This window comes from Tachypleus tridentatus, chromosome 8, assembly GCF_004210375.1.
Source record: "Tachypleus tridentatus isolate NWPU-2018 chromosome 8, ASM421037v1, whole genome shotgun sequence".
Classification (NCBI taxonomy): domain Eukaryota; kingdom Metazoa; phylum Arthropoda; class Merostomata; order Xiphosura; family Limulidae; genus Tachypleus; species Tachypleus tridentatus.
The window spans coordinates 26393426-26421363 of record NC_134832.1 but is presented as its reverse complement, the minus strand read 5'-3'; the positions used below and the strand labels follow the sequence as shown (position 1 = coordinate 26421363).

The window sequence follows — 27938 nt, the reverse complement described above, 5'->3', positions numbered from 1 at the left end:
ATAACGTTAGGTTTTGTAATGTTTCGCCGTTTCCTGTTTTATTTAACTTCCTTTAGAAGGAACCAAAAAATCATAATGCTTCAGTACAGTACACCACAAAATTTTCGTTTTACTTTCCGTTTCTTCAGTTATTGCATCACGTAACGCCACATGTAATATGACAGTGAACATACAATGGTACAGCCTTGTACTGAAACAATATAATCGTAGAACTAGTAACATGTTTGTGGTAAATTACACGTCTTGTCTGGTTGAATTAAAAACGCAGGAAGTTGTTTTCCAACTGGTTATAGTTGGAAACATTTTTGATTTCATATATTCTATCAACTATGGAAATTTACTACAGAAATAGATATATATATATATATATATATATATATTCACTTGAATTATTTTAATGCCTTATTTATTAGCAATTATTTGTTTGAGTTCTCCGATTGAGAAATTTACATCTGTCAGAGTCAACGTACAGCACGATGTTCACGTGCATTGTAATAAAACGAACATTTGTGTGTTTTTCTTATAGCAAAGCCGCATCGGGCTATCTGCTGTGCCCACGGAGGGGAATCGAACCCCTGATTTTAGCGTTGTAAATCCGTAGACATACCGCTGTACTAGCGGGGGGACAGCGAACATTTGTTATCACATCCACATAGCTCATATACTAGTAACTTCCATACAGTACGTGACAAATGTTCACGAAAAGCCCTAAATTCTCAGAGTTTAATACCTATGCAGAAAAGCCTTACACGACCGAATTTCTGGTCCAAGTGGTAGTTATTATTATTACTTTAAATATATACATACTTGATCATAAAATGTTGTGATTAAATTTCCACCCACTTGCACAAAATACTCTAAACGTGTTAACTATAGACTAAATAGCAAATATCAATTTTTAAAGATAAGGAAACAACGTTCCATTACACTGTTTCGTGATGTACTGAATTCCGATGTGTGGATCTTCTCATTTGTAGTCGGTAAATACAGAACAAACTGAACAACAACATGTGTAGTTTTACCTCATTTATTGTTTTATATATCACATAAGAGGAAAAAACTCTCATTTAGTGCTGACATTAGAGATTTGTACATGGATAACATTAAAGTTAATACATATATATGACTAACAAAATATACCCTGTTGAAATGAAAAATTATCAACAACAAATACACACAAAGATAACGTTAAGAACATAAACAATTTTTGTAATATTTTTAATCCCAACGTATATCAAAAAACTTGAGACTGGCAGAGTTAAAACGAGTCCTACTTTCTTAGCTGGAGAAATCTTGACGTACATCAGGACAAAGCCTAGTCAAATGACGACTTTTTGTTTTTCTAAACCTTATCGTGACTTATTGAAAGAAAAGTAAAATAAACATTCGTGCGCATAGAATTTTACACTTATGCGCCTCTGTTGTTTACATTATTGAAACATGCTGAATTTTATAGGTTATTTACTACGAGATTGACTTAGTGGTTTAAAAATACACTATTTAATTTTTTTATTAAATATTTATATATCAAAAGGCGTTAATAAAGTCTTACGAATTATTGCGTCACTCAATGCACACTGTTATTTTCAATTTTGCGCAAAGCTACTCAAGGGCTATCTGCGCTAGCCGTCTCTAATTTAGCAGTGTAAGACTAGAGGGAAGGAAGCTAGTCATCACCACCCACCGCCAACTCTTGGGCTACTCTTTACCAACGAATAGTGGGATTGACCGTCACATTATAACGCCCCCACGGCTGAAAGGGCGAGCATGTTTAGTGCGACCGGGATTCGAACCCACGACCCTCGGATTATGAGTCGAACGCCTTAACCCACCTGGCCATGCTGGGCCTACACACTGAATGATAAAGCTTTCAGTGGATACATTTCCATCAAAATTTAGAGTACATATAGTCTTAACAAACTTCATATAGCCAGTTGTTTTACTTTAAGCGTCATTGATAATGTTGTGCGTTTTGAAAACAAAGAAAACAATTAAGTTTAATTTTATATTTCTACGAGTCTTACTTTTTAAGTTTACTTTTCACTTATTTAGAACGATGAAAATGAAATCAGAGTGGTAAATAACTATTACCGATAAAGTATTGTACTAAACTGTTAGAGTAATAGATAGTACAGTGCAAAATGTTTCATCATTACTCTGTATTCATAACACTTCTTTAAAAGAAGAAAGAGAGTGTAAAAAGCGCCAATATGTCTCTTCGACATACAATATAAAACAGTTGTAATACTTCGACATACGATATAATCAGTTATAATACTTAGCAAAAGTAATCACTCAAAGCTATATATACACACAGAAAGTTATCTAATAATTAAGTTTATACAATATATTGATTATAATTAAAAGCAATGCACGCACCTTCTTAAAAACGCAGTAAATACCCTGTTTTGTTCCACAACGTACAAACATATACAAACAGTTATTAATTACAGCAATAAAAGACAACTGGCTTCTATATAGAATCTATACAATAGCCAGTTTTTAACTAAACCTAACGCTTTTATATCAAAAGTATTATTCACTCAATATATAATTATAACATAGATACTATCGTTAATTCGGTTCTGTCCAACGAAACTTCTCCCCAGACTTAATAAAGAGTCAGGGTAGAACTACACACACAAATGGGCAAAATACAGAAATACCATATATATGACACCTTTTTTTTTTCAATTTTGCAAATTACTATTAAATGCTATCACACGCATTTGCTACTACAGTAATCTTAGAAGATGAAAAAAAATGCGTTATGAAACGATGCTATTTAAATCATAAACAATAAAGTTTAAGTAAACGGAAAATAGATACGTGAAATTTCAACTAACAACGACACACATAACACACAAATATCAATCTTAGTTAAGTAAAAAAGGTTTAGAAAGAACTTTATATTAATTCTTTCTACGACTACAAGTTCAAAGCCTCTATGAAAAATTATTATGAACAACGGCGTAAATTTTTTTTTTCAGTTTTAGCTGAAAACAAACTTTAAATTCAAAGTAGTTAATAACTAATCAAAGAAGGCCGATTTTCGCACATTAGGAGGTCGTTTTCTTTTGTTTAAAGTGGACTGAAGTAGCATTTAACAAAATGCTTATTTACTTGTGGAAACGACATTTTTTCTCTGCGCCACAAGCGAAATGCTAAAACCCTTTAACAAATATTTCATAAAAGTTTATGGTCATGGGAAAATATTTCCTGACGACACTTATATATTTCTTATAACATTTCTTTTATTGATTTGCGATATAAATAGCGTGTAATAATACACTTTCTAAATGTACTCCAAAGGCTGAAAAAACTATAGATAAATAAATAAACGCCAGTCTTTAACATAAGGCGACCTAAAATAAGCATTGAGGAAACGCACGTGACATATAAGCCTTTTTTGTGCCAATGCCCAAGTTCATAAATTCACACTCTCGTAGTGGAAGGGGCATTTCGTGGTCATAAAACATTTTTACTACCTGTTATCTTTTCCTATCTACTGTCGATAGTATTATTCTGCGACGTACTTACTTGGATTTATGTGGACTGATTTGGGGATTAATAGGTCTTCTAGACACAAAACTTTTAACCTCCACGAATCATTTATACCTACAACGATTGTCACTAGAGGGAGCCTGTGTATCAAAAGATTCACGAGGAAACAATGAAACTCGAGAAGTACGACGAAACATTAAAATAAAGTAGTACAATTTCACGATATCAAACGAAACACACTAAAATACTCACTACATTACTGGATAATGCTATACATAATTTAGTGCAATATAGCATCTAAGATTACAGAAAGTTACAATCACACTGGCAGTTGTAGGAATATCGCAATTCATGAAATCTTGTGCAAAGAAAGGTTACCAACTTCGCCAAAGGCGTTTTTTACTCACAGAAAAAGCTCTGTTAACTTGGTTTTCAGTCTAGCAGATTAGAACTAAAGCTACTATTAAGAATTAAGAATTTTTATCTACTTTAATATTTCGTCTTCAGGTAACAAGCACAATTCTGCGAACTTTTTTTTTTCGTAGTTTTTCCATAAATAAATTGCAACATTAATCAGCCCATATACATGGCCAGAAACGTTCTTTTTTAGTTTTATTTCAACATTTTTATGACGGAATGACAGTAAGAGACCTGCAGTAATATTATAGAAACTGACAGTTTTTTTTATGGTGCATTTTCTTTACTCTATATCCTTAGCATGCAAAACATTACTGCAATGTTGATATTCAACCTTTTCCTATGTGTATAAAATAATTTTCTTAGGCCTTTTAGTGTTGTTGCAGCCTACATTTACCTTGAATATAAATGAATAGATATGTAAATACAACTAATTATACTTACTTACAGAAGAAAAATCGTACCATATCTATTACTTATGAACAATTATTCTATTTTGTCTTCTTGAGCCAGCTATGGAGGGTTAGGAAACCATACACAATTTCAAAAAACCAAAATAATTTATGTGAAGCTCTTCAACTTGTTAAATAGACAAAACTTTAAAAACTCACCTAATAAAATAATTAATGTTATTACACAAAAGATATCATGATATGCACTAGTTCACTGTCATTTAACTCGAGGAATCTGATGTTTTCCAAGAAAGTGTAGACGATTCATATGGTCTTTCCTAGTAGACTGCCACCTTTAATAGTTTTCTTCAATCGTTACTGTGAAGAAAAAAGGTCATTATACGTGGGTCAAGGGTAATTGTTTATTGGGTGGAGCCACTTGTCCCACGTGATTTGTCGTGTTGATTTGTTTGAAAGTTCTGCCTTGCTGGCTGTTCTGATGTTTTTTCCCACATAGACGTCCATAGAACCTCCGCCAGGAATCCACAGTTTTCCCGGACCAGATCCAGAATCCAGAAGTGATTCCTACTACGAGACACATAAAGTACTTGAGCATGAATACGGAGTAATCAGGACGTACATCCGGGTTACTGCAAGGACAGTTATGCCTTCTCTCCCAGGCTTCCCGGAAGTGTTGTTCGTAGATGTAACAGCCGATGACGATAGTGGCTGGCACCGTGTATAGGACCGAGAAGACTCCAATCCTGATCATTAACTTCTCCAACTTGTCTACTTTAGCTCTAGCTTGTTGTCGGATGACATTCCTGATGCGGAAAAGTGCCACGAATCCAGCTAAGAGAAAGGATGTTCCCAAAAGAAGGTAGACACAGAGAGGAGTCAGTACAAAACCTCGCAGGAGAGTCAAGTCCTGATTCCCAACGAAACAGATACCAGCCACGGGGTCTCCATCCACTCCGTCCACGGCTAAGATGGCGATCGTTTTAACGGTTGGTATTGACCAAGCTAACAAGTGGAAATATAGCGAGTATCCAGCAATAGCTTCGTTTCCCCACTTTAGCCCAGCTGCCAGAAGCCAAGTCAAGGCTAAGATGACCCACCAGAGAGAACTGGCCATTCCAAAGAAGTAAATCAATAGGAAGACGATGGTGCATGCTGCTGGTCTGTCAGAGTCCTGATACCGAACAATTGGCCCATCACAAGCCAGCTCTGCATGTCCCATGCCCAGTCGGATCAAATAGCCTATGGAAACCATCAGGTAACAGCCGGAGAGAAAGATGATAGGACGTTCTGGATAACGAAATCTCTGCATGTCGATCAGAAAGGTAATGACGGTCAAGCTAGTGGAAATAAAACAAAGCACTGCCCAGAGTCCGAGCCACATAGTGGCAAAAGTATGTTCGTCTGTGGAAAAGAAGGTGCCATGACAGGGGATAGCACAGTTTAATACATTACCTGTCTCCACTTTATTGTAGTAATTTCGTTCACTGCTTTCTAAGAGAGTCACCATGGGAGATCGACACAGACATCCACAATCAGCATTCCCACTGGCTGGTAGAGGTGGGAAATTAGGGCTAGGCTTGGGTTGAATAGGCGCCTTAGAGATACTTTTAGGCCAATCATTATTATTATGATTATCAGGTTTCTTGCCTATTTCCGATCTAATGTTAGAAGATTTTGGTTTAGCCCCTTCCTTCTCATCCATGCACAGATTATTGGGGTCTCCATAGTTGGGTAAGTCTTCACAATTCATCCTCTCTGGCCACGCGAACCCGTACTGTCTCATAATAGGTGCACAACCTGCTCGTGACCGTTCACAGACTGACTGACAAGCAGGAAGTGAGCTGTGGTAATCTTCCATACAGATCGGCGTGTACATAGAGCAAAGAAAGAAACGGAGGTCATCAGAGCACTGAATTTCAACCAAAGGCCAGAACTGATGCACCTCCATTCCCGCTTCTTCTTGAGTGTCATGATAGAACTGATTAGGCATGGACGTGTAGTTGTAGCCAATATTTTTACACATGGGAATAGTTATTTCTTCACATTTCAATTTTTCAGCAGCACATACGACCATAGAGGCTATTAACACGAGTATGCTAATCTCCAAAAGACTTATGACTCGTCTGAAGGTCATTGCGTAAACTTTGGAAGAACTTGAGTGGAATTGAAGATCAGTACCTTTTCAGTGTGCTATCAGTATGTTTTCTTAAAGAGAATCATATCTTGCTGCTATTTTTAAAACTTTACTGGTACACATAGTTTCTTTTTATTCTTCTTCTATAAACATACTTTCTCTTGATATAACAGCGTTGTTAGTTCTTTTATGTCACTTAAGTGTTAATATCAATGAAGAGACTTCAAGTCTTATCATTATTCATTTAAAAAAAAATAAGAGTCGTGATTTTCACAGATTAAATCCAACCTCTTGTACGTGGCGAGTAAACAAACGTAATCCATGAGCTAGCGACCCGCTTGTCTCCACCATCTGCACACAGATCACGACTCCTGTCAGCTCTCTTCTCGTATAGGTTCTGTTCATGCATGAAGATTAAGCTGACGTCATCACTTAGCAACCAATCACAAAGAGCTTCAGGCCGCAAGTCCTCCATTCACTGACGGAAGGGCAGACTTCACTATATAGTCGGAACCGTTTGCCTAGAAAGAAACAGAATAAAATAATTAATATCTGTAGGTAATTAAAAACAAATTGTTAATGAAAAGAAAATAAATAAAATGCACATTTCCACACTAGACCACTTAATACGCACACACAAGCAGTCGTGTCGATTCATGTATCGTATTTTTATGCTCGTGTTTCACTTGTGTTACGATAACATGACGAAAGATACATAACAAAATTGTAGTTAGGTTGAATGATAAGAAACATTTCTCCTTTGTAGAAATACAAAGGTTGATTTTGTATCTAGGTTGACGAATGAAGGTTATCTTTGATTAAGAAAATTTAAGAGAAAGTTTTTAAAAATTTCGAATCTTTGAAATTTATTCGACGTTTCTTTACTTATCTATTTTTAGAGTCAAGTTTGCAGAGCCGTTGTTTATTGTCTAAAACCTGTATATGTAACAAAAAGAAATATACAGGAACTCAGAAATACTACATTCTAACGATTATATAATAGTTACTAACACAGACAACAGTAACGAACTTATCAACGTGAAAATAATTTACACAATACCTGCCCCAAAGGTTTTGACATTATAGCTAAATGTCTAACTTCAAAATGTGACACAAATAAAGAGGTATTTCAATAGTGCATGATATTAATATTTTAGTCGAACATTTTACGAAAATATACAGCGCAAATCTGACCACACGTAAAAAATTGTCTTTTGTAGTTGTACAAAACTCCCAACATTTTATACATTTTCATGTTCGCTATTAGCCAATTATATTTTCCTTAAATGTCGCTTACATTTTTGTTACGAGAGATAAGAACACTAATTTTAAGCACTGATAAACATACAGAATTCTATTAGATAAAAATAAGCATGTTCTTTGAAAGCTTTCTAATTTACCAGTCCGAACTGACATGGAAAAACTCCCAGACACAGCTGTGTCGGGCTACCAATCAGTATAACGTTCTACTAAAGCCTGATTTCGAGTAAATAAACTTGTCAGGCGTCAAGCCCACATTATTCTGAGAGTTCTTTTGTGAAACTGTCCACTTGGGGACGAAGGGGGGAAGGAGGGAGTGTGTTTATTGAATCTTTACAAAGGAGAAGGTGTGAAGGATGGGGTGACTGTACTTCACAAAATAAGAACGACCCCCACAGTGTTAACACAATATAGCAGATGAACCATAACGAGGCGTGCGGCGTGCCTCAGGGCTGATGTACCCCATAAATAAGAAAGGTTGGACATGCTTAAGGCTCCAAGGAAACTCAGAGTTTTATTCATATATTAGTGAGATTTACTGATAGAATCAGCGGTTTCGCGAGACAAGTGATGAACCATGAAATTACAATTCACCTTAGTGATTTTCATTATTTACTTTTCTCAGTTATGTGAAGGAATAGGAGATTTTTCGAGAAACAAAAATTATTTATCCGCATGCAAATATTTCAATTTATCAATGAATATCTTGATTAAAGTTTTTTTCAATTTTTAAGGGTAGTTAAAAAGAAATAAAATATATAACGTGGTAACTGATATTTGTACTTTTATTTTTAATGTGATATTTTACGTTTAATTTCAAAAGCCAACTTCCAGAAATATAACTCATGTTGATGATTAATAACCGTTGATGAGTTGAGGATAACTAAAAGAAATGGTTAAGTTCCAACTCTTATTATTGATGCAGCTAATTTACCAGTGTGATAACATATTTTGATTTACGACACCCTAGGAGTAAACTAAAAAACGCAACAAAAATGATACATCTAAAATCTGTAACACAATAAATCCCGCTGCTAGTAGTTCAACTATTTGTGAAAGCGGATAACAACTATCGTGTAACAGTTTTAAGACGTGTGATCATAAATGTTAATAAAAACTTTTGTAACCTAGAAGAGGAACTAAAAATTAATTTTCCACTTTCACTTAAAACAGGGCTTTACTTTGATATAAATCGCAAAGAAAACTACAAACTCTAGGAAATATTTAGGTGTACAAGGCTCAACGAACAGCCTTTAATGAACGACTAGCCTCGACCGAGGAAACGTTTGAAGTAGTTTCATGCCCTTCATTTAAATTTTCTTTAATATCATTTCCATAAACGGCATTTAAGATATTTGTAAAAAACAACTTCACGTAGTACAGAAAAAAGGAGCTAAAGGTGTTTATAGCAGTCTAGTAAATGAACTGAAACCAAATTATTGAAAAGTAAAATATAAAAGCTTGTAGTAACAGGTAAACCTACAGCTGAATATGCAGGAACGTCTGAACTGCGTATTTATAAAATAAGTATACGGTTTTGAACAAATTGCGCATGCGTATCAGATCTAAACAAGTCAAGAAATAATATAATAATTGTATTTAATATAATGTACATTTCTCTTTTAGAAAATAATAGGCGGGTTAAGTGTTGTTTATGTGAAATATTTTAAAATTAAAACTAAAGTTAAAATCGAAGCCAAAAATCCTACCTTGCTTTTAAAACAAATCAAACTTACGTGTTACCTTGAGGGGTGGACAAAGAAAAAAACCAGTACGTCTACTTTATAATCTTCTACTCTTTCCACAAAGTCCCTTTCAGGTAAAACTTTGGTAAGTTTGTGATTACAAGACAAAAAAATAACATGCTGTGAAGGGTTTTTCTCAAGGGCTATACTGTTGGCACGTACTCTCAGTAGTCGAGTGATCGAGACAAGAATAACTGATATAAAACCAGAACTGGATAACCTAGACAAATCCAATTCTTTGGCCAGCTGCATATCGGCCACTATGCTATCACGTCCTCTAGGTCAGGCGCGAGGAGGACGTGAACAGCTCACAAACGAAGCTAGTCTGAACTGTTTAACTGCTACGAAGGAAAAGAGCAAAAATCAAAACACAAAGTTGTACCAACACGCCTTTCTTGAAATGTATTCACCGGTAATGTAAGACCAACTAATGAAAAAAGTGGATAAATATACGTCTTATTGTAGATGAGTAAAACAGTGTTATAGATTTACAATAAAGTTACATTATTATTTACTGGGGTTAGAAACTCCAAAGAAAATACGGGCAAAGGCTTTATATATATATAGTGAAGTTTTAAATACACGTCAATGGAAAGTGTAGAAATTTCTTCTGTATTTATCATTCATCTGAAACGCTGCAAAACGATACAAACGGATACGATGATCTTAATATGATATCAAAACAAACAGCTCACCATAAGCAAAACTAACTGAAGACGATTTTAGTATACACTTCCAGAAGTTAAATATATGTGTTCATAACGTACGGACCCGACATGGCCAGGTGACTTAAGCTATGCGACTCGTAATCTGAGGGTCGCGGGTTCGCATCCCCGTCGCACCAAACATGCTTGCCTTTTCAGCCGTGGGGGCGTTATAATGTAACGGTCAATCCCACTATTCGTTAGCAAAAGAGTAGCCCAAGAGTTGGCGGTGGGTTGTGATGACTAGGTGCCTTTCCTCTAGTCTTACACTGCTAAATTAGGGAAGGCTAGCGCAGATAGCCTTCGAGTAGCTTTGCGTGAAATTAAAAACAAACAATCCTACTAGTTTTACACTGCTAAATTAGGGGCGGTTAGCGCACATAGCCCTCGTGTAGCTTTGCGCGAAAATGAAAAGCAAGCAAAAAAATTAATAAGACTCTACATGAAACCTAAAGCACCAGCTGCCCTTTTTATCTAATAGTTAATACAATATTCATCTGGACAAAAAAAGTGTTTGTTTTGAATAGTACAACTCACTCTAATATTTCAACGCACTTTTCACTGTGTACCTTATGATGTCATTACTCCAAAATCAGGGATTTTATTTCATCCTCGTCGGGCATATTTATAAAGAAATAATTTCCTACTATGTAAAATACTTAACATATATTCGTATTACTGAAGTGTTGTTGTTTCAGACATTCTTATTGTGGTATTAAGTACCCGTATTCACCAAGAACTAAAATAGAGTAGTTTTTCAACTTCTTAGTAAGCATCTGAAAAATGTAAAGTTCTGAAATTAGACAATTTAAATTTACACTTTAATAACTTGTAATCATCCTCAGTTTGTTACAAATACGCCAATCACTGACATGATTATCGTATAAGTGGAAACATAAAAACATCAGAACAAATGTGTTTCCTAAAAATGTTACTCGTATTATACATAATGGTGGAAAAAATATACTGCATCACCCATTTTGTTTTTCAAACTTGAGTTCCTTTAATTGTTTTACGATATTGTACATTTTGAAAATTAGTGTAAAACAGTTATGGACAATATGTGTTGTAAGCTGACTCATATTGCATTCATTCAAATACATAGATGCATCTTTATTAACAAACCAACCGAGACAAACGTATTACAGCAGATGATCAACCAATGCGAAAATGTTCTACGTGTAAAAAACCTAGATTTAAAGATAACACTACTATTGTATGTGTGTATGTTCTTATAGTAAAGCCACATGAGGCTAGCTGCTGAGCCCACCGACGGGAATCGAACCCCTAATTGTAGGATTGTAAATCCGGTGACATACCGCTGTACTAGCGGGGAACACACTAATATTAATGTAATTGACATAAAGTAATTCGTTGTGCCTTCGCTGGTCTTAACTGACTGACATCGCTGTGGCACGGGGAACAAAATGTAGACGGAGGCAAGTACATGATGCCCCACAGGGGTCATTCATTACCTTCCATTAGTTTCGATAGGATTGAGAACAGAACTGTTGTTCGTCCAGCGTAGTGTCTTGATCTTACCCCTTCGAAGGCAATCCTTCATTTCAAGCAATAAAATAAAACATGTCTTTTCAAAACACATATAGTGAAAATTCTTAATTTCACGTCTACTGCATAGAATGGATGAACACTGAAAACCTTTTTAGGCTTATGGTGTGGAGCAGAGAGATTCTGGAATGTGTACTCGTCAGCTCCACCAAAATTCTCTAATCTGAGCTCGAGAATCTCGATGTCATTACTGACAGTGCCTTTCGCAAAATGGACTCCCACACCGTGATCATAGGGAGCTGTCTGCTCGCATCACCTGACTTTACTGATTCTTCACATGCAGGTTAAACTTTGATCCATTTGAAAAGACCACTTCGCTCCACATTTTTTTCAGTCAGTCAGCATGTTCTTTGGCTCAGTTGAGCTTCATCTTTGTCGTCTAGCTGGTGAAAGAGAGGATTCTTTCTTGGCCATCTTATTGAAAAACAAGTTAAATACAGACGAGATCGGGTAAAGCGCATTGTGACAGTGGCCCTTGAAGTTCTTGCTATGATATTTTGAGATCTGTGAACGACAGTCGACAAATCCGCAGAATTATACGTTTCAGAATACAATAATCAACTGCTGCGGAAGCTATCTTCCTACACTTCCACTTTTGCCTCTCCATGCAGCCAGGCTCTATATTTCTGCATCCAATGGCTCAGAGTAGATTGGTTAAATTTAAATATTCTTGTAATATGCCCTGTCGAAGGTCCCTCTACGCTCAAAGAAACGATAGCATATTTCTCAGCAGAGTTAATTCACAATCCTTGGCCACGTTGTAGCACACAGGCTTCGAAGCTGACTCTCAGTAAGAACTTATGTTTATAGTCAAGAAATGGCTGATGCAATACTTAAGTAGGTTATAAAGCTACTGATAATAGAAATTAGTATTACATTACTCATGAAATACATTTGTACCTACATGCATTAGAGCCTCAAAACAGACAATGATTTCGAGGATGAATGTGTAAAATATCGGATGCTCCAATAAATGTTTCTATTACTGTAATGTGGTGTTAAAATCGTGCAAGGTGCTTACAAGGACAATATATTGTTTTATTCTTATAACTGTATATTTGAACGTGCGTAAATAGGTTCTGAAACAACAAAATAAAGGTTTTTTGTTTTAAGTATATATCTTGTTTGAAAGACCAAAACAAGTAGATACACCTACACACGTGCGGCCAAACCAACTGAAAAGGTAATATTAATGTGGTGTATAATGAAGACTTTATCGTTTAATTTCTCGCCTTGAACTGTTGGTACCCGACTGTGTTTTAACTGTTTGTAGGAATACATAAAATAAAATGCACCTTTGTTTCTTTAAAGAAAAAACATGCTTTACTTTCAGAAAATGACTTACACGCATATATATACAAACCCTTTCATTTAATTTTAAATTAACAAAACTTTAATTCAGTTACATGCAGAACCCATAAAATAAAAATCTTATAACAGTTGAGCAATTTATAATTTGACATAAAACTCCGCTAACCAAACAATAGCAGTGAAAGCCATTCAATTTACCTATGTAAAATTTCTGGTTAAAATGTAGGATTTTTTTTATCTTTTCCAATCTAGCTACGCACGTCGAATCAATATTTACATAATAGGAATGTTATTTCGAAACGCTTCGAGTGTTATCCTTCTGATGGAAGATTCGGAGAGTTAAACAGATAGAGATTTGTAGCCAATGCTCCGGGTTACGGAATAGGACAGACCAGACTACGTGATGGAAAACTCTATTGGTGTATAAACGCCACAGCTTTCTATTTAATAAGGTATACTAGTGTCACAAGATCTTTTGAAATAAGTAATGAAAATAAGGTTAACAAAGATATGGACTCAGGTATACTCGGAACTTCAAGAAAAAAGCCACTGAAAAGAAACTCGCGAAAAAACTGGTTACGAGTTCGCATTACCTTGGATAAATATATAAATCTGGTAAGTCATTTTAATGTAATAAATTCATACACGTATACAAAGAATCCATTACTTACAATTAATGTATTTCACAAACGAATTTGGTACATCAAGATTTACGTGTTTTTTTTTTTTTGTTGTTGTTGTTGTTTAGCGGACAGTTGTCTCAGTTAATAAAAATAAAAATGTTCTGATAATTCACAAGCCCAATTACTATATACGTTAAAGCCGTTAATACGTATTTACACTATTTTTTATAAAATCAGAAAGTCTAAATTGTAAAAATTAGTTATATACGGACACGTTTTTTCGAGTCTAAAAAGTTAGTTTCTGAATAGTGGTGAAGTTAAAATGAGTAAACAAATATTACATTATTAATCCTTAACCTTATTTGTAAATATTTTAAATAAGGTTGATAAATAACCACACTTACTTATTCTAGATCACACCATAACAGTTACGTTCGTGCAACTCACGTTGTAAGCAGCGACTCAACCACTACACTCTTTTTCCACTTGACCACTCATACTTGTAGTTTTCTACAATTTGGCTACTTCACTTGGTCCAACAGTTTCCTTATTGGTACTAGAATGAAAGTACACACACAGAAAGACTTAATTTGTCTGTCGTATCCTAGCCGGCCTGAAGTATTTGGTATTGGGTGAAATACTTCGCGGACATTGGATATGGCAGATACAGAGTGGTTTAACATTTATTACAAATTCTTCTCTGCTTTCACTCACAGAAGTAAAGAGAATGGTTTAGATTTTGAGATCTTTATCAAGGTATGCCGATATTATTTGACATCTAATTCGTGTTTAAACAAGAATTATGTTGCTAGAAGGTTTAATTTTTGTATCTCAATCTAACTCATAGGACTAAAGTGTTTGTTTTTTTCTCCACGGACAGCTGTTCTCGTAAAAAAACAAACGAAAACGTACATTTCAACAGTCGCTATCAAAATAAAATCTAAGTTTTTGTATCAAAACAAACGAAAACAAGTAACACGAAACACTAAATAGTTCGCGTCTTTGGTTCGATGCAGAATATTCAATATATCTTAAGCGTCGATAAAAATAAAAAATATTCAGCCCCATAACGCAGGAACCAGGAACAATAGGCAAACCTCAGCCAGTCTTTGTATCGTGAAAAACAGTTTGAAGAAATATATAACACCACAGGGTATTAGATTTAAGGCACGAAGAAAGTATATACCAGCTACAATGAACAATTAGAAGCTATTCATTCTTTGTTGTTTTAGTGTATTCACACACAAATATGGCTGTCAAGGGAAACGGTCGATACCGTTATGAAGTATATTGAATCGAACAATTCTATTTAAACATGCACGTGATAAGTCATAGCACTGTTCACAGGAAAAGCAAAGAAAAAACAACACACAACAACTCCAATGCCGAAAATGTTAGAATAATTCTGTTGGTAGCGAATTTCAAATGGAATTTTGTGCATATTATATGAAAATAAATGATCTCTGAATAATGAAGTATTTTTATTCGGTAAAAGCCAGTAGGTGTGTTAGAAGCAGAGAGTGGCGTAGCCACAAAATACCCCCCCCCCCCGCAACTCCGGCGGTGGCATACGTATGTCACCGCACAACAGCGTTTTCGTATTTTTCGGTACTAGACATAACAAATATTTCAGTTAAAAATATTCAAAGACGATAAGCGAAAGCACTTACGACGTGAGCGCTATCTACTGAATTCCATGGCAAGTTACATATTTAAAAGTCAAACTTTTAATATAATGATTGTTTAGAGAAAAGTCACATTGGGCTTTCCTCTGTACCCACTGCGGGGAAATGAATCCCGAATTTCTGCATTGCAAGTTCTTAAGCGCTTGGAATTTTTATTTTCTCTTTAAAGGAATAAATGGAAATTTACTGACAAGTACGGAAACTACTAAACATTATTTTATAGCTTATTTACATTCCAAATAATCCAAGTATATTCTTCTACATTTATTTTATTTACTAATGACGAACATACGTATCATACCAAAGAACTAATACGTACTTTTAAGAATGAGCGCATCACTTGATAAGGAATTTAAAATGCATTATTTCATTTTCTAGAGGCCCGGCATGGCCGAGCGCATTAGGCGTGCGACTCGTAATCCGAGGGTCGCGGGTTCGCATCCCAGTCGCGCTAAACATGCTCGCCCTTTCAGCCGTGGGGCGTTATAAAGTGACGGTCAATCCAACTATTCGTTGGTAAAAGAGTAGCCCAAGAGTTGGCGGTGGGTGGTGATGACTAGCTGCCTTCCCTCTAGTCTTACACTGCTAAATTAGGGACGGCTAGCACAGATAGCCCTCGAGTAGCTTTGTACGAAATTCAAAAACAAACAAACAAACAAACATTTTCTAGATAAGTACTAACTACATCGCTTTCTTTTAGGCTCACGTCTATTTTGGAAACAATCCAAACAATGATTTAGAAGTATTACCGTAGAGTATGTACACTATGAAAGTCCTGAAAAAAAGTGTAATGTACTGAAACTCCTACTTAATTTAATTTGCCCGTTTCCAAAAAAGTAGATTTTTCAGAGACTGCACGATTCCGTACGTACTAGATGGATAAATAATCATTAAGCGTAATTACGTTGGTTATTTCAGACCGCAGCTATTTCAAATAAATCAATGTGTATTTTTCTCAGGCATTTGAAAGTACGGAATAAATTATTCCCCAGTCTTCCGCTGGAGTTGAAATTTCAAAGTCTTTTATGAAGCGCTAAACTAAATGAAGAATAAGCACCATTAAGAACGCAATTACGTAGACATCAATGCATAATTCAGCATACACTAGAAATAGAAACCGATTTAAATAACACGCTAAAAAGAGTTAAATACACACACATATTACATATATGTCGTTAAGCATCTTCATCTGGTTGTGGTTTGAGGTCTCTGGACATTGCACTACAAGGAGCATGCGCAAGAAGGAAAGCCATGATTTGTACAAAAGACTATGATATAGAATACATTAGAGCATTACAAAAGGTGCCAGCAAAATGAAGTTATCACTTTTAAGATATATTTTTAAGCACGTATGTTCCAAACTAACGCTGTTGGTCTCGTAGAGTTTATGTAGAAATGTCATCGATTCAAAAACACAACTTATTGTAAAATGCTAAACTCTGTAGCCTTATGCAGCAGCTAGCTATCCATCACGTACGTCAAACTCACAGCATGCAAGCCGTAGATCAATATTGTTGCCATATACTCTCATTTGATCAATAGTTAACTCTGTATGAAGATATGTTCAACCAGACTAGCTGCATTAGCAATTTCAAAGAAGAGATGAAACAAAGATAGAAAAAGAAACTTCGCCTACGTCAGAGCAGAATTATTCTATTCCACGTATAATAGTCATTGAGATTAGACCAAGATTACCACGTGATTTATGGACGTTGCCAAGCGAAGTGAAAAGAAAACTAGTTGCCAAATACGTTAGGCGGAACTGAAGATATTTTAATGTAAACTGGCAAAACAGCAAGAATTTATTCATAAAAAAGCAATATTAAACATCACATTTTTGAAATATAAGAAACGTTTGCATAAATTGCCGATTTAGAAATGATTCACTGTTTGTGCTTTAAGGCCAACAGATGGCGCTCCAAATTACGAATATGGCCTATCCGGGTCAGCTTCATTTTCATAATTCCAACTAGTAATGAGAAACGCTAGTTATCAGAAACAAACATTATATATATATACACACACACACACACACTGCCACGATGTATGTATGTAATATATATATATATGTGTGTGTGTGTGTGTGTGTGTGTGTGTGTGTGTGTGTGTGTGTGTGTGTGTGAATACGTATGTATGCGCGCATATAGAAGGTTTTATAAATATTAATATTTGTTCGTTGACAACTAAATTCCTCCACGAGAATTTGCTTGCTAAGCACATAGTCGTGAGCTATATACTTACATATGTTTGTTAAAGTAACACTCAAAACACCATGTAGTGCATCTGTAAATCAACCACAAGTTGCATTCCGTTTGTTAATAAAGCAACTGATGCTTTCTTTAAATAGGTACGGAATACCGCACGCATGGACTTACAAACACAAACGTTGTTTATCCCGTCTGCATATTAAGTGGTTTGTTAACACGCACACACAAAACCTAACAAGTACAGAAAACGTATCACTTCGAGCGACATGATACATATCAAACCATCCACTGGTCTTTATTAAACTCAGAGACGAGAAACTGGAACTGGCTTTTAATACAGTTTAGAAAAATTATAAAAATTCATATCATGAATAAAGTAAAGTGTGCGAAAGACTTAACTGTCCAACAAAATGACGCCGGATACAAACTGTTATACATTCATCAGAAAAATGCCATCACTGAATTCCAATAACTCGTTGACACTCTAAAAGTGAGTGCAACTATGAATACATCATCTAGTCAGGGTTGCTCTTCTATTGCAGCGCAAAGCAACACAATAAACTATCAGCGCTATGACCGCCGCGGATAATCCAACCCCAGATTATAGTGTTGTAAATCCATAATGATACCAGTCCCCTGAGAGGTTATTCCAGGAAGGGAAGAAAGGTAACAAAATATAGGTTTCCCCCCCAAAAAAAAATAGAAATAAATGTTTTCTAGCTTTTCTACATATTTAAGAATTATAAGAAAAAATCTCCACTGAAACAGGTCGTATTTAACAAGTAAGGGATAACAGTAATACAGCGAGATTCTAAGGATTGTTGTTGTTGTTTTGAATTAAGCACAAAGCTATACAATGGGCTATCTATTCTCTGCCCACCACGGGTATCGAAACCCGGGTTTTAGCGTTATAAGTCCACAGACCGCGGAGCCACTGGGGGGAGCGATTCTAAAGAACAAGAAATAATAATGATAAATTTTATCAACATCCAGTTTATATTCTTTAGCCATGAATCACTCTGATACCTAGTCTAAAACCTGAGGTTAGTACTATCACATTCGAGTGACATTATATTTCTGGAGAAGACAATGTCTGTCTCGAGATAGCTACAATTTATCTCTATACATTTAGTCATTTAACAGACAATTACTGGTTTAAGCAAGTTTACTGGGTTTGTTTGTTTGTTTTTCAATCTGCGCTATCCGTCCCTAATTTAGCAGTGTAAAACTAGGAGGAAGGTAGCTAGTCATCATCACCCATCGTCAACTCTTGAGCTACTCTTACCAATGAATAGTGGAATTGATCGTTTTGTTATAATGCTCCCACGGATGAAAGAATGAGCATATTTGGTGGGGCAGAGATTCAAACCTGGGATTCTCAGATTGCGAGACAAGCGCCCTAACCACCTGGCCATGCCTCAGAAAATTATATATATAAAATCATGAATCTTTTTCTAACCACAGTATCAAATTACTCTGCATATTGAATATAAAAAGTGTATAACTTGAAACAATGTATCACTGCCATCAGAGACCCTTTTACCGAGATGCACGTTTAATAGTCTGATCCTTTCGAATTTTATTAAATAGCGACATTCACACGGTGGGATATTTTTTTTTTTTTTTATGGCATGTCGTCGAAACGAATTTTTGATATCGACGTAATGTTACATTGATATGAAAACTGTTACCAATTCCAAAGAATCCAGTTGAGAAATACAATATAACATAGCACTGAATAATCTCGTGGCCGTCAATAAATATCTATAAGATGGTCAAATATAAAGGTTAGAGGTTACCTCGTGCCAATCAGTAAATATTTATAAAGTGCACAATGTTGATATCCTTTGTTCATGGGTTATTTGATTTGTGGTAAATATCTTGTGCATTGAACTTGCTCTGTCCACGAGTAAAGTTAAAAACAACTTATACGAATATACGCCCAGACAATCGCTTTATAAGTTATCCAAAATAGTGACGTTCTTCTAAATTAAAAAATGTAAAGAGACCATGATGGAACAATCATCTTCAAAATTTGAAGAAAACAAAGACTATACAGACTATACATAGAGAGGGAGAGAGAGAAAGATTTTTAATAGTTCGCTTGTAGAGGTTATTTGTTACGTTCAAAGTCAAATATTAATTAGAGTCTAAACTGATCAAGAAAAATGAGACCATTATCCGAGTGATTTTTTAGACTAGGACTACTTTAATATTAACCTTGAATGGCTGGAGATCAAAACGTTCGGATCCGCGAAACTTTCAGCCATCAATCGCGATATTAAGTTCAAAGCATCCACGCAGGCATAGGGTGCTACTGACTGGGAGCCCTTACTCCAGCCAGTAGTTTTAAATTAGGATGGCTATCGTCTACAAGTCTCTAACACTTTCGACAATCTACCGCAAAGATAGCAATAGTAAATATAAAAATATCTTTGGTATATTTTCATTTAAGTAATAACTTTACAATTTTTTTTTTTTATTTACTTAAAATTACAGACGATTTTGTTTTCCAATATAAACTTTATATTTCTTTCAAAACAGATCCTTGGGATTGGTTTCATATGTATTTATTTTATTGATAACATTTCGTTTCTTAAACGAACTGGTAACATTTGTTACACGGTGCTTATGTTAAACAACAGCGAGGTTTGGTGATCTTGTCCAGAGTTTCACTTATTGCTGTATTTCTGGAAGGATAGTGTATTTGGAATATACCTGAACTGAAAAGTACTGGTAGAATAATTATGAACACCTGATTTAGAGGTATTTACCGAAATAACTTTCACACAAACTGTTTGAAAGTCTTACGTTTGAAATAAAACTAGAACTAAAACAAACAGAAGTTAGAACAGCTATGGTTACCTCTGACTGACTGCAGATAGCCAGTCAGCCGTAAAAAAATCTGCTCCTAATCAGACAGAAAAGTGAAAAACCAACAACAAATATTAGTAAATACAAGTTGTTAATCAGTAGTGGTAATAAGTTAAATTTATCTTGATACTGGTATTCCGGTGGGTCATCAGTAAGTTTGATGAAATCCGGGGTTCGATTCCCTACAATGAACGAAGTGCAAATGGTATATCATGTGTATGAATAGTTAAGTGAAGCAAAAATACTACCAGTAAAAGAAAGAAAATTAGAATTTACCTTCCAAATTCCAATAACTGGTGTTTAGCATTTACATGTCGCATATACTTTATAGTATGTCACGTATACAAACGTTTAACATTTGGAAGACAATCTATAATATACACAGCCCGTCTCTGTAAATCGGCCGAACTTTGTATACTCAAGAAATTAGCTCTTTTAAAAACATGCGATAAGTTTCAAGACTTTCAGTTTATCAAAGATAAAATAAATGAGTCTGGTGCAGCGATTTGGTTTGTTTTGAATTTCGCGCAAAGCTACTCAAGGGCTATCTGCGTCAGCTGTCCCTAAATTAGGCAGTGTAAGGCTAAACAGAAAACACCTAATCATCACCACCTCACTGCCAACTCTGGGGCTACTCTTTTATCAATGAACAGTGGAAATACCGTCAGGTTATACTGCCCCCACGGGTGAAATGGTAAGCACATTTGGTATGGCGAGGATTCGATCCCGCGACCCTAAGATTACGAGTCAAATGCCTTAACCACCTGGCCATGCTAGGCCTTGATGTAGCGAAGCTACGTCAGTTTTCACACAATATCTGGTAGGAGACCAACCATTATTAGCTGAAATCTATAGTTGAACAATGAGCCTTGGTTACCCTATACACAACCTTAAAAAACCAGTGCAAGTGTGATGTATGCAAACGTAAACTGTAACGTTTAAATTCATAATTTATGACACGAAAAACAAAACTGTAAAAGAACAGTCGATAAAGACTATTCATAGCGAGTGGTTATTGATCTTACTTCTGTTCATCTTGAAAACAGCAAAGAAAAACATCTTTTCTCGCCCTCAAACTCAACAAACAGTATGCACGCGCGTCATACGACGCCTCTTCCCACCCTAGACGGTTGATCCCTACTGCTAAGGTCTGAAGTGATGTCGAATGCTGGCCCCCATTTCGGCGGCGTCCTTAGTCATTTGTGTCACATAAATTTGCGCTATGGTCGAACCTAATGACCTACAGTGTCTAGAATGTCCACAAACCCACTGCAGCGCGTGCCAACTGTCATGGCAGACCTAGGAACGCCTCTAGTTTATTCTGATTAATGGTGAAAAATATTATATTCTCCGCCCTGCAAAACAACAAGGTGTGCGTCATTAGTAAAAACCGCCCTCCTACAAAATATAAATTCACTTACAATGGAAACTAGGTGTTATTTCTTAATTTCCATAAGGCAAAATAAAATAACAACAAGATACATAAACTTTGATTAGTTCATATCTAAAATCTGAAGAAAATATTGGGACTTGCTTACTTTACTACCATGTCCACGCCACTTTTCCTTTATCTTTGAAAATATGTATATATACACTATAACAATGAATGTTTAATAATTAATTAAATCATCCATTTCCGACCGAGTTCTCGCCGCCGTTATAACATTCCATACTTATAATTGATTAATTTATTATGTGGGTGAAAGGAGATTTCTGACGTAACGTTCTATAATTGATTAGTTCGTCTACGATAGAGGGCAGGCCAAATTTACCTTTATTATTCGGTTCGTGTGTGGGTGTTTTCTTATAGCAAAGCCACATCGGGCTATCTTCTGAGCCCACCGATTGGAATCGACCCCCTGATTTTAGCGTTGTAAATCCGGAGACATACCTCTGTACTAGCGGGGGTCATATTTCGGTTCTATAGAGTGCATTCCAATAATCTACTTTTATTAACAAATGATTAATTATTTTATATTCAAACGAAGATGTTTAATGCGGAGTTAGAAATTAGATATTTCTACTTAAACATGCTGCCAATATAACACTACACGACCCACATTTAAACATGACAGTAACCTCTAAAACAACTTCATCTCATTTTATATTTATATAAGAATCTGCAATATAGAAGTTTCTCACATCAGTAGTTCAAGTGGTGTAAACATTATCTTTACCCTTGAATTACTTTCAAAAAGTAAACATGAAGCCTGAACTATCACCACAATAGACAATGTTCGAACGTTACTGAGCAACAGAATATTTACCCACGAAGTTATAATGAACCTGAGGCTTGCTAAACAGTATTCCAGTCTCACTGTTCTACCATTTGTTCTCAAGTCATGCTCGTTTTTAGAACATACGACGTTCTTAGGTTAAGTAGCTATTTTTCTGGCCGTAAATACAATGATAAATAACTACTGCTTCTTCAGTTTTCCTAATGGAACGTATTGTTGTTACTTTCTCAGAAAGTCTACTGTTGAACATTTTTAACTATGTTGTATTTCTAAAATTAGACAGTCAAATTGTCACAGCAAGTACGAAATTAATGCAACACCAATTTTTTAACGTTACATGAAAGTCTTCACTACGTACCGAAACGTAATACTACTTAGCGTTACATTTGTAACGAAGTGTTGACATGAAAATACGAAGACTTCAAATACTCAACTAAATTCTTGCACGTGCCATTAACCTTGCCATCAACAAACTACTCAGAGAAAGAAGAACATCATTGTCTCCAAGCGACATTTTCTTCGTACTGAAGACCTTAAACCAAAAATACTCGCAACCTAGTTTAGATCACTTTTCTATTTAAATCATCAGCTAATCGTTATCGGGAGAAGCTCCAACCAAAAGCGAAAGAATCACTCACGGAATGTGACCTGACGACGAAACGGAGAAACATCATATTCTCTGGCAATCTCAAAAGAATCGTGTTTACTTAAGAACTATAAGCAAACCTAAGAATTTTGGAGGTTTACAAATATGGCATTGAGTAAAAACGTGCAATATTCTGGCAACACATTTAATGACGAAGAAAGTGAAAGTAGTCACAACAGAAGAGGTAGTGATTCCACAAACAATGGAACGTAATGAAGCAGGTTTCACAACTAAGACAAACAAGAACAACTAGGAAACGAGTGCCCATATTATAAACAAGAAACCGAAACAGGTTTCAATTTACCGAAAGTGGAAAACTGAGAAAAAGATAACGAATCTCATAAAATAAACAAAAACTGAAATGTTTTTATACATGACAAAGACTAAACCGAGGCCTTAACAAGATCACTTCTTTTATTTGCCCTTGGTTTTCTATAATACACTAGTTGGTCACGTTCTTCGAATTTCAATAAAAGTAGAAAATATAGACTTAAGGACATGCAGACACTAAACACCTAAAAAATACACTGCAAAACAGATATCTTGTAACATCAGATTTGAAGAAACATATCCCTTCTTATACATTCGATCAACTATTCGGAATTCCAAGGTGTATATTTTTTACATTATTAATAATATTGCGATTAAACCAAATCCTATATTCTTACATTACACAAAAATGAATCCTACTAGGCTTTAATTTAAGGAACATTTGTGACAAGAACCATGCAATAATAAATGTGTGTGTGTGTGTGTGTGTGTGTGTGTGCGAGAGAGAGAGAGAGAGAGAGAAATGTTACTAACTTAAACGTTTAACATTTTATCTTTACTAAAAATGTGTAATAAACAAAGATAGATGATCTTATTTACTTCTCTCCCATGTTTATCCGTTCGTAAGCTCGTGAATTTCAATGTCTTAATAAGCATTCCTCCATTGTATGCGATATTCATCTAACAATATTTCGAAATCTTAATCAGAAATGTTTACAAAGGTACGGATAGCAGGAAAAGAAGGTGCTCAAATAATTTTCCAGCATCAATAGAAATACAACTGAATCTGATACAACTGAATCTGATACAACTGCTTTTTAAGATTACAAAATACTGGCAATTAATAATTTGCGCTTATGTTGCGATTTAAGAATTTTGCTAAACAAGAATGAAATGAAAGGTTCTTAAAGTTACGAACTTTGATGCTCTAATGTGGCAAACTGAAACAATCTTTAGCAATCATCTGTTCATATATTTTACAGTTCTTTATTACAGTGTATTTCCTGTAGTCAGCTGTTCTCGGGAATGAATTGACTTAACTACCTTTAATATTAATACAATAACTACACTTTAAACGTCATGTTTAGAAGAAACCCGGAAGAAAAAAATTCAGTCGTTACTTCTATTAATATTATTTTTTATCTAAATATCAAGTAATTAAACCTTTTCATATTGTTTAGATTTATTTTTAATATTTGCATTATTGACAAAGATACTGAGATTTTCTGCCAAGATCTCTAATTTTTAGCTACTGCATTAAACGGGGGGAGGGCAAGGTCAGCAACAGCACCCTAACGCCTACCATTTACACTAAGCGACTGACTTTCACTATTATATTGCATCCATAGTTCAACGTGTGTGGATGTCACACGCATTTGAACTCAGCTCGCTATGAAACGAAATACAAAGCTCTATCCTATGGCTAATTAGTACCAAACTTTAAAAGAAATAGTTTAAATTAATCGAAATAGATAAAGTGAACAAATGTTATTGGATTACGCGTTATTTTTACTTCTGGTGACAGACAGATTATTAACTTATTTTATAAAATTATAAAAGATACAATGTCACCAATCGTCAATAGGAATATAAGCTGATTGATTGAGTGCTTTATATTAAAACGAGTTTCGAACCTTAACTCGTCGTCGTAGTTCATATCACAATGTTCGGTCCTCATGTTTATAACCGTCAGCGTATTAAAACCCTTAGTTGCAAGGCTATCATTTCTCAAACACACTGCTCATTTCTCCCAAAAACATTCGACAGAACACTGGTTTCCTAGCGCCTGTGTCAACAGTTCGATCACAGAATAATTCACAGGTGTTAAATTCAACAACATTATCAGAACGTCTTTGTCGAAATAAACGTTTTCACTCTCCAACTGCTAGAGAACAGGAGAACTACAGCATAACCGGAAGCCTCATTTTGATAATTTCATACCCTCTTTATAGTTTCTTTGCGTATGTGGAAGCTCGTGTTTGTTGCATGTCGTTGCTTCTTGCTTACCGTGGTTGAGTCGCAACTTGTTGCAGGTCTTTTGCATGGTCCTGACCACTGGTTGATTCATATTCTTTTCAACGTACGAGGAATATACCAGTCCAAAAATTTCTGATTCCTGATACGAATACAGCTTTACGATCTGAGAATACGAGTACGCTCTTGAACACGACGTCATTTTACAACTGTGAAACAGGTACACAGTTTTATAGTTACAGCGTCTGTACGATGTATGGGCTGAATAAATGGCCCAAAGCAAGTACGGCAAATTGCTTTCTCACTTTTATCTTTTATTCATTTGCATATGAGCTTAAAAGCACACAAGGGGCAACCTGTTATCCTGTCCATGGTGTGAATCCAATTTTTAGCGTTATGAGGCCTCAGAATTATCACCGAACCACCGGGGGATTTTAAACACAGGATGAAAAAAAAAAAAAAAACACAATAATAATGTTTAAAAATATTCACGAGAAACAAATTTCTCCAATCTATACAGTATACGATTTAAAATAGATACTTTACACTTTAAGTAATAATGTATCTATACACTTTAGTGGGTACTCAAACTTGATTTCTAGAGTTAAATACTCTTCCACTTACTGCTAAGCCACTGCGGATGGCTATATGTATAATAATATTATCAGATGCATCGGAATATTTTTAATAAAGCCCAGATAACGTTAAATTAATCCCAGGTCGAAAGGTGATGTATGGACATAAATAAGGTACCATGTTTAAATTTTACTTTAACTTGAATTATCCTGTAAAAATTATTAGCTAGACAGATGTGAGTACGTCGTGTTTATCCACTCCATCAGTACTTGTTAAACTTGCGATACATCGCATTTTAGCACAAAATGGATGACTATCGAGGATGTATTATAGAAACTATAATTAAGAATATTATATTTAATCCAAAAGTTTCAAATGTTGCCTAAATAGCAACCACATATCCAATTTTTCAAATTCACATTTTTCCCCCTTTCTCCAAAATCTAGTTTCTCTGAATACTTCAATCAAATACTCAGGTAACCTCTAACAAAATTTTTACCAGAAATAAGCAGCAAATTTTCTTTTATACTTTAACCAATTAAATTTTAAATAACATTCAATTAAAGAGTGGTTTTGTTATTGTGAAATGTTGCCCAATTAACTTTATAACATTCAATTAGAAAGTTTTGCATTATATTTATATAAAATAAATCTTACTTTAGTCATTATAACCGCCCCATAGTTAACATACGTAATAAGACAAATGATTACTTGGTATTTTATGAGCTGACAAAAAGTACAGACGGATGCTAGTTCTTTTCGGGTTTGTCTACATTTCAAAAGTTTTGATTTCTAGTAGCCTAAAACTTTTAAAGAGATACCACATCGCATTCATGCAAGATATATAAATAACGAACAAAGTTATTTCTATTGTTGTAATGTACTTTCATTTTAAGCAACAAATTATCACACAAATGTTAAAAGAAACTTAATATATATAGTTCTAAGACTGTTCCTTCAATCTCATTAAATGTCCTTATTTATAAGAAACGAAAAGTTTTAATATTGCACTTCCAACTGTTACCTCTCAGTAGAATAAACTTTTTCGAACCTCATAAAAGCCGATGTAAAATATCACCGCGATTCTGAAGATAGGGGAAAAACAATACTTGTATAGAATTTCCCCAGTAACATATCGAGTGTTGGAGACGCATCCATTTGTAAGTTTAATGCGTCTCCAACACTCGATATCTTACTGAGGAAATTCTGTAAAAGTACCAAAAAAAGTACTTTTTTCGAAATTTAGTTAATCGTGCAAATAGAACCGATTTTCGTTACATATTACGCATTCACTTCGGAATTTGTAACAATATATACATAAAAAAGTAATAACGACGAAGGTAAATCGCACACTATCAATACATTACACCAATTTTGAAAATGGAAAAACACATGTAACATCTTACCTTACTCTTTTCCGGTAATAAACGGAGAGATGCAAGTGCTGTATGCTCTTACTAATAGCATCAAAAACCACTTTGATGCACATTGAAATAGGTAAAATGTCTCTCGAGTGCCTCATGGAAAGAAATATATACTTGTAGTTCGTATTTTCCACGTTCTTCTCGCTCGAGAACCCCTTTCTACGTCTTATAAAGCAAGGTATACTCGAAATGAAAATCGATGGCGTCCTCTGCCTCACGTGCCACACATCTCATACTCCTTACGTGGGCTGACTAGTTGTTACAACATTGCGCACTCCCTTCCAATATAGCACTACCAGACATGCGGGTAAAACGAATATACTATTTATAATAGGGGTGAGAGGTAGACAGAGTAAGTTGCTCCG

The 27938-nt window shown here is 35.2% G+C and overlaps 1 protein-coding gene across 2 annotated transcripts; it reads right to left on the bottom strand.

Moving 5' to 3' along the window:
• Positions 1-1011: 1011 nt before the first annotated feature.
• LOC143222021 (frizzled-5-like) lies at positions 1012-27938 on the bottom strand. 2 transcript variants are annotated; one of them, XM_076447833.1, is made up of 3 exons: positions 27556-27938; positions 14085-14236; positions 1012-6989 (listed from the first exon to the last, which is right to left on the bottom strand). In XM_076447833.1, the coding sequence occupies exon 3, from the start codon at positions 6466-6468 to the stop codon at positions 4711-4713; it is 1758 nt and encodes a 585-aa protein (XP_076303948.1). In that variant the 5' UTR covers positions 6469-6989; positions 14085-14236; positions 27556-27938; the 3' UTR covers positions 1012-4710. The 2 variants fall into 2 exon arrangements, with proteins under 2 accessions (XP_076303948.1, XP_076303947.1); XM_076447832.1 differs by lacking the exon at positions 14085-14236.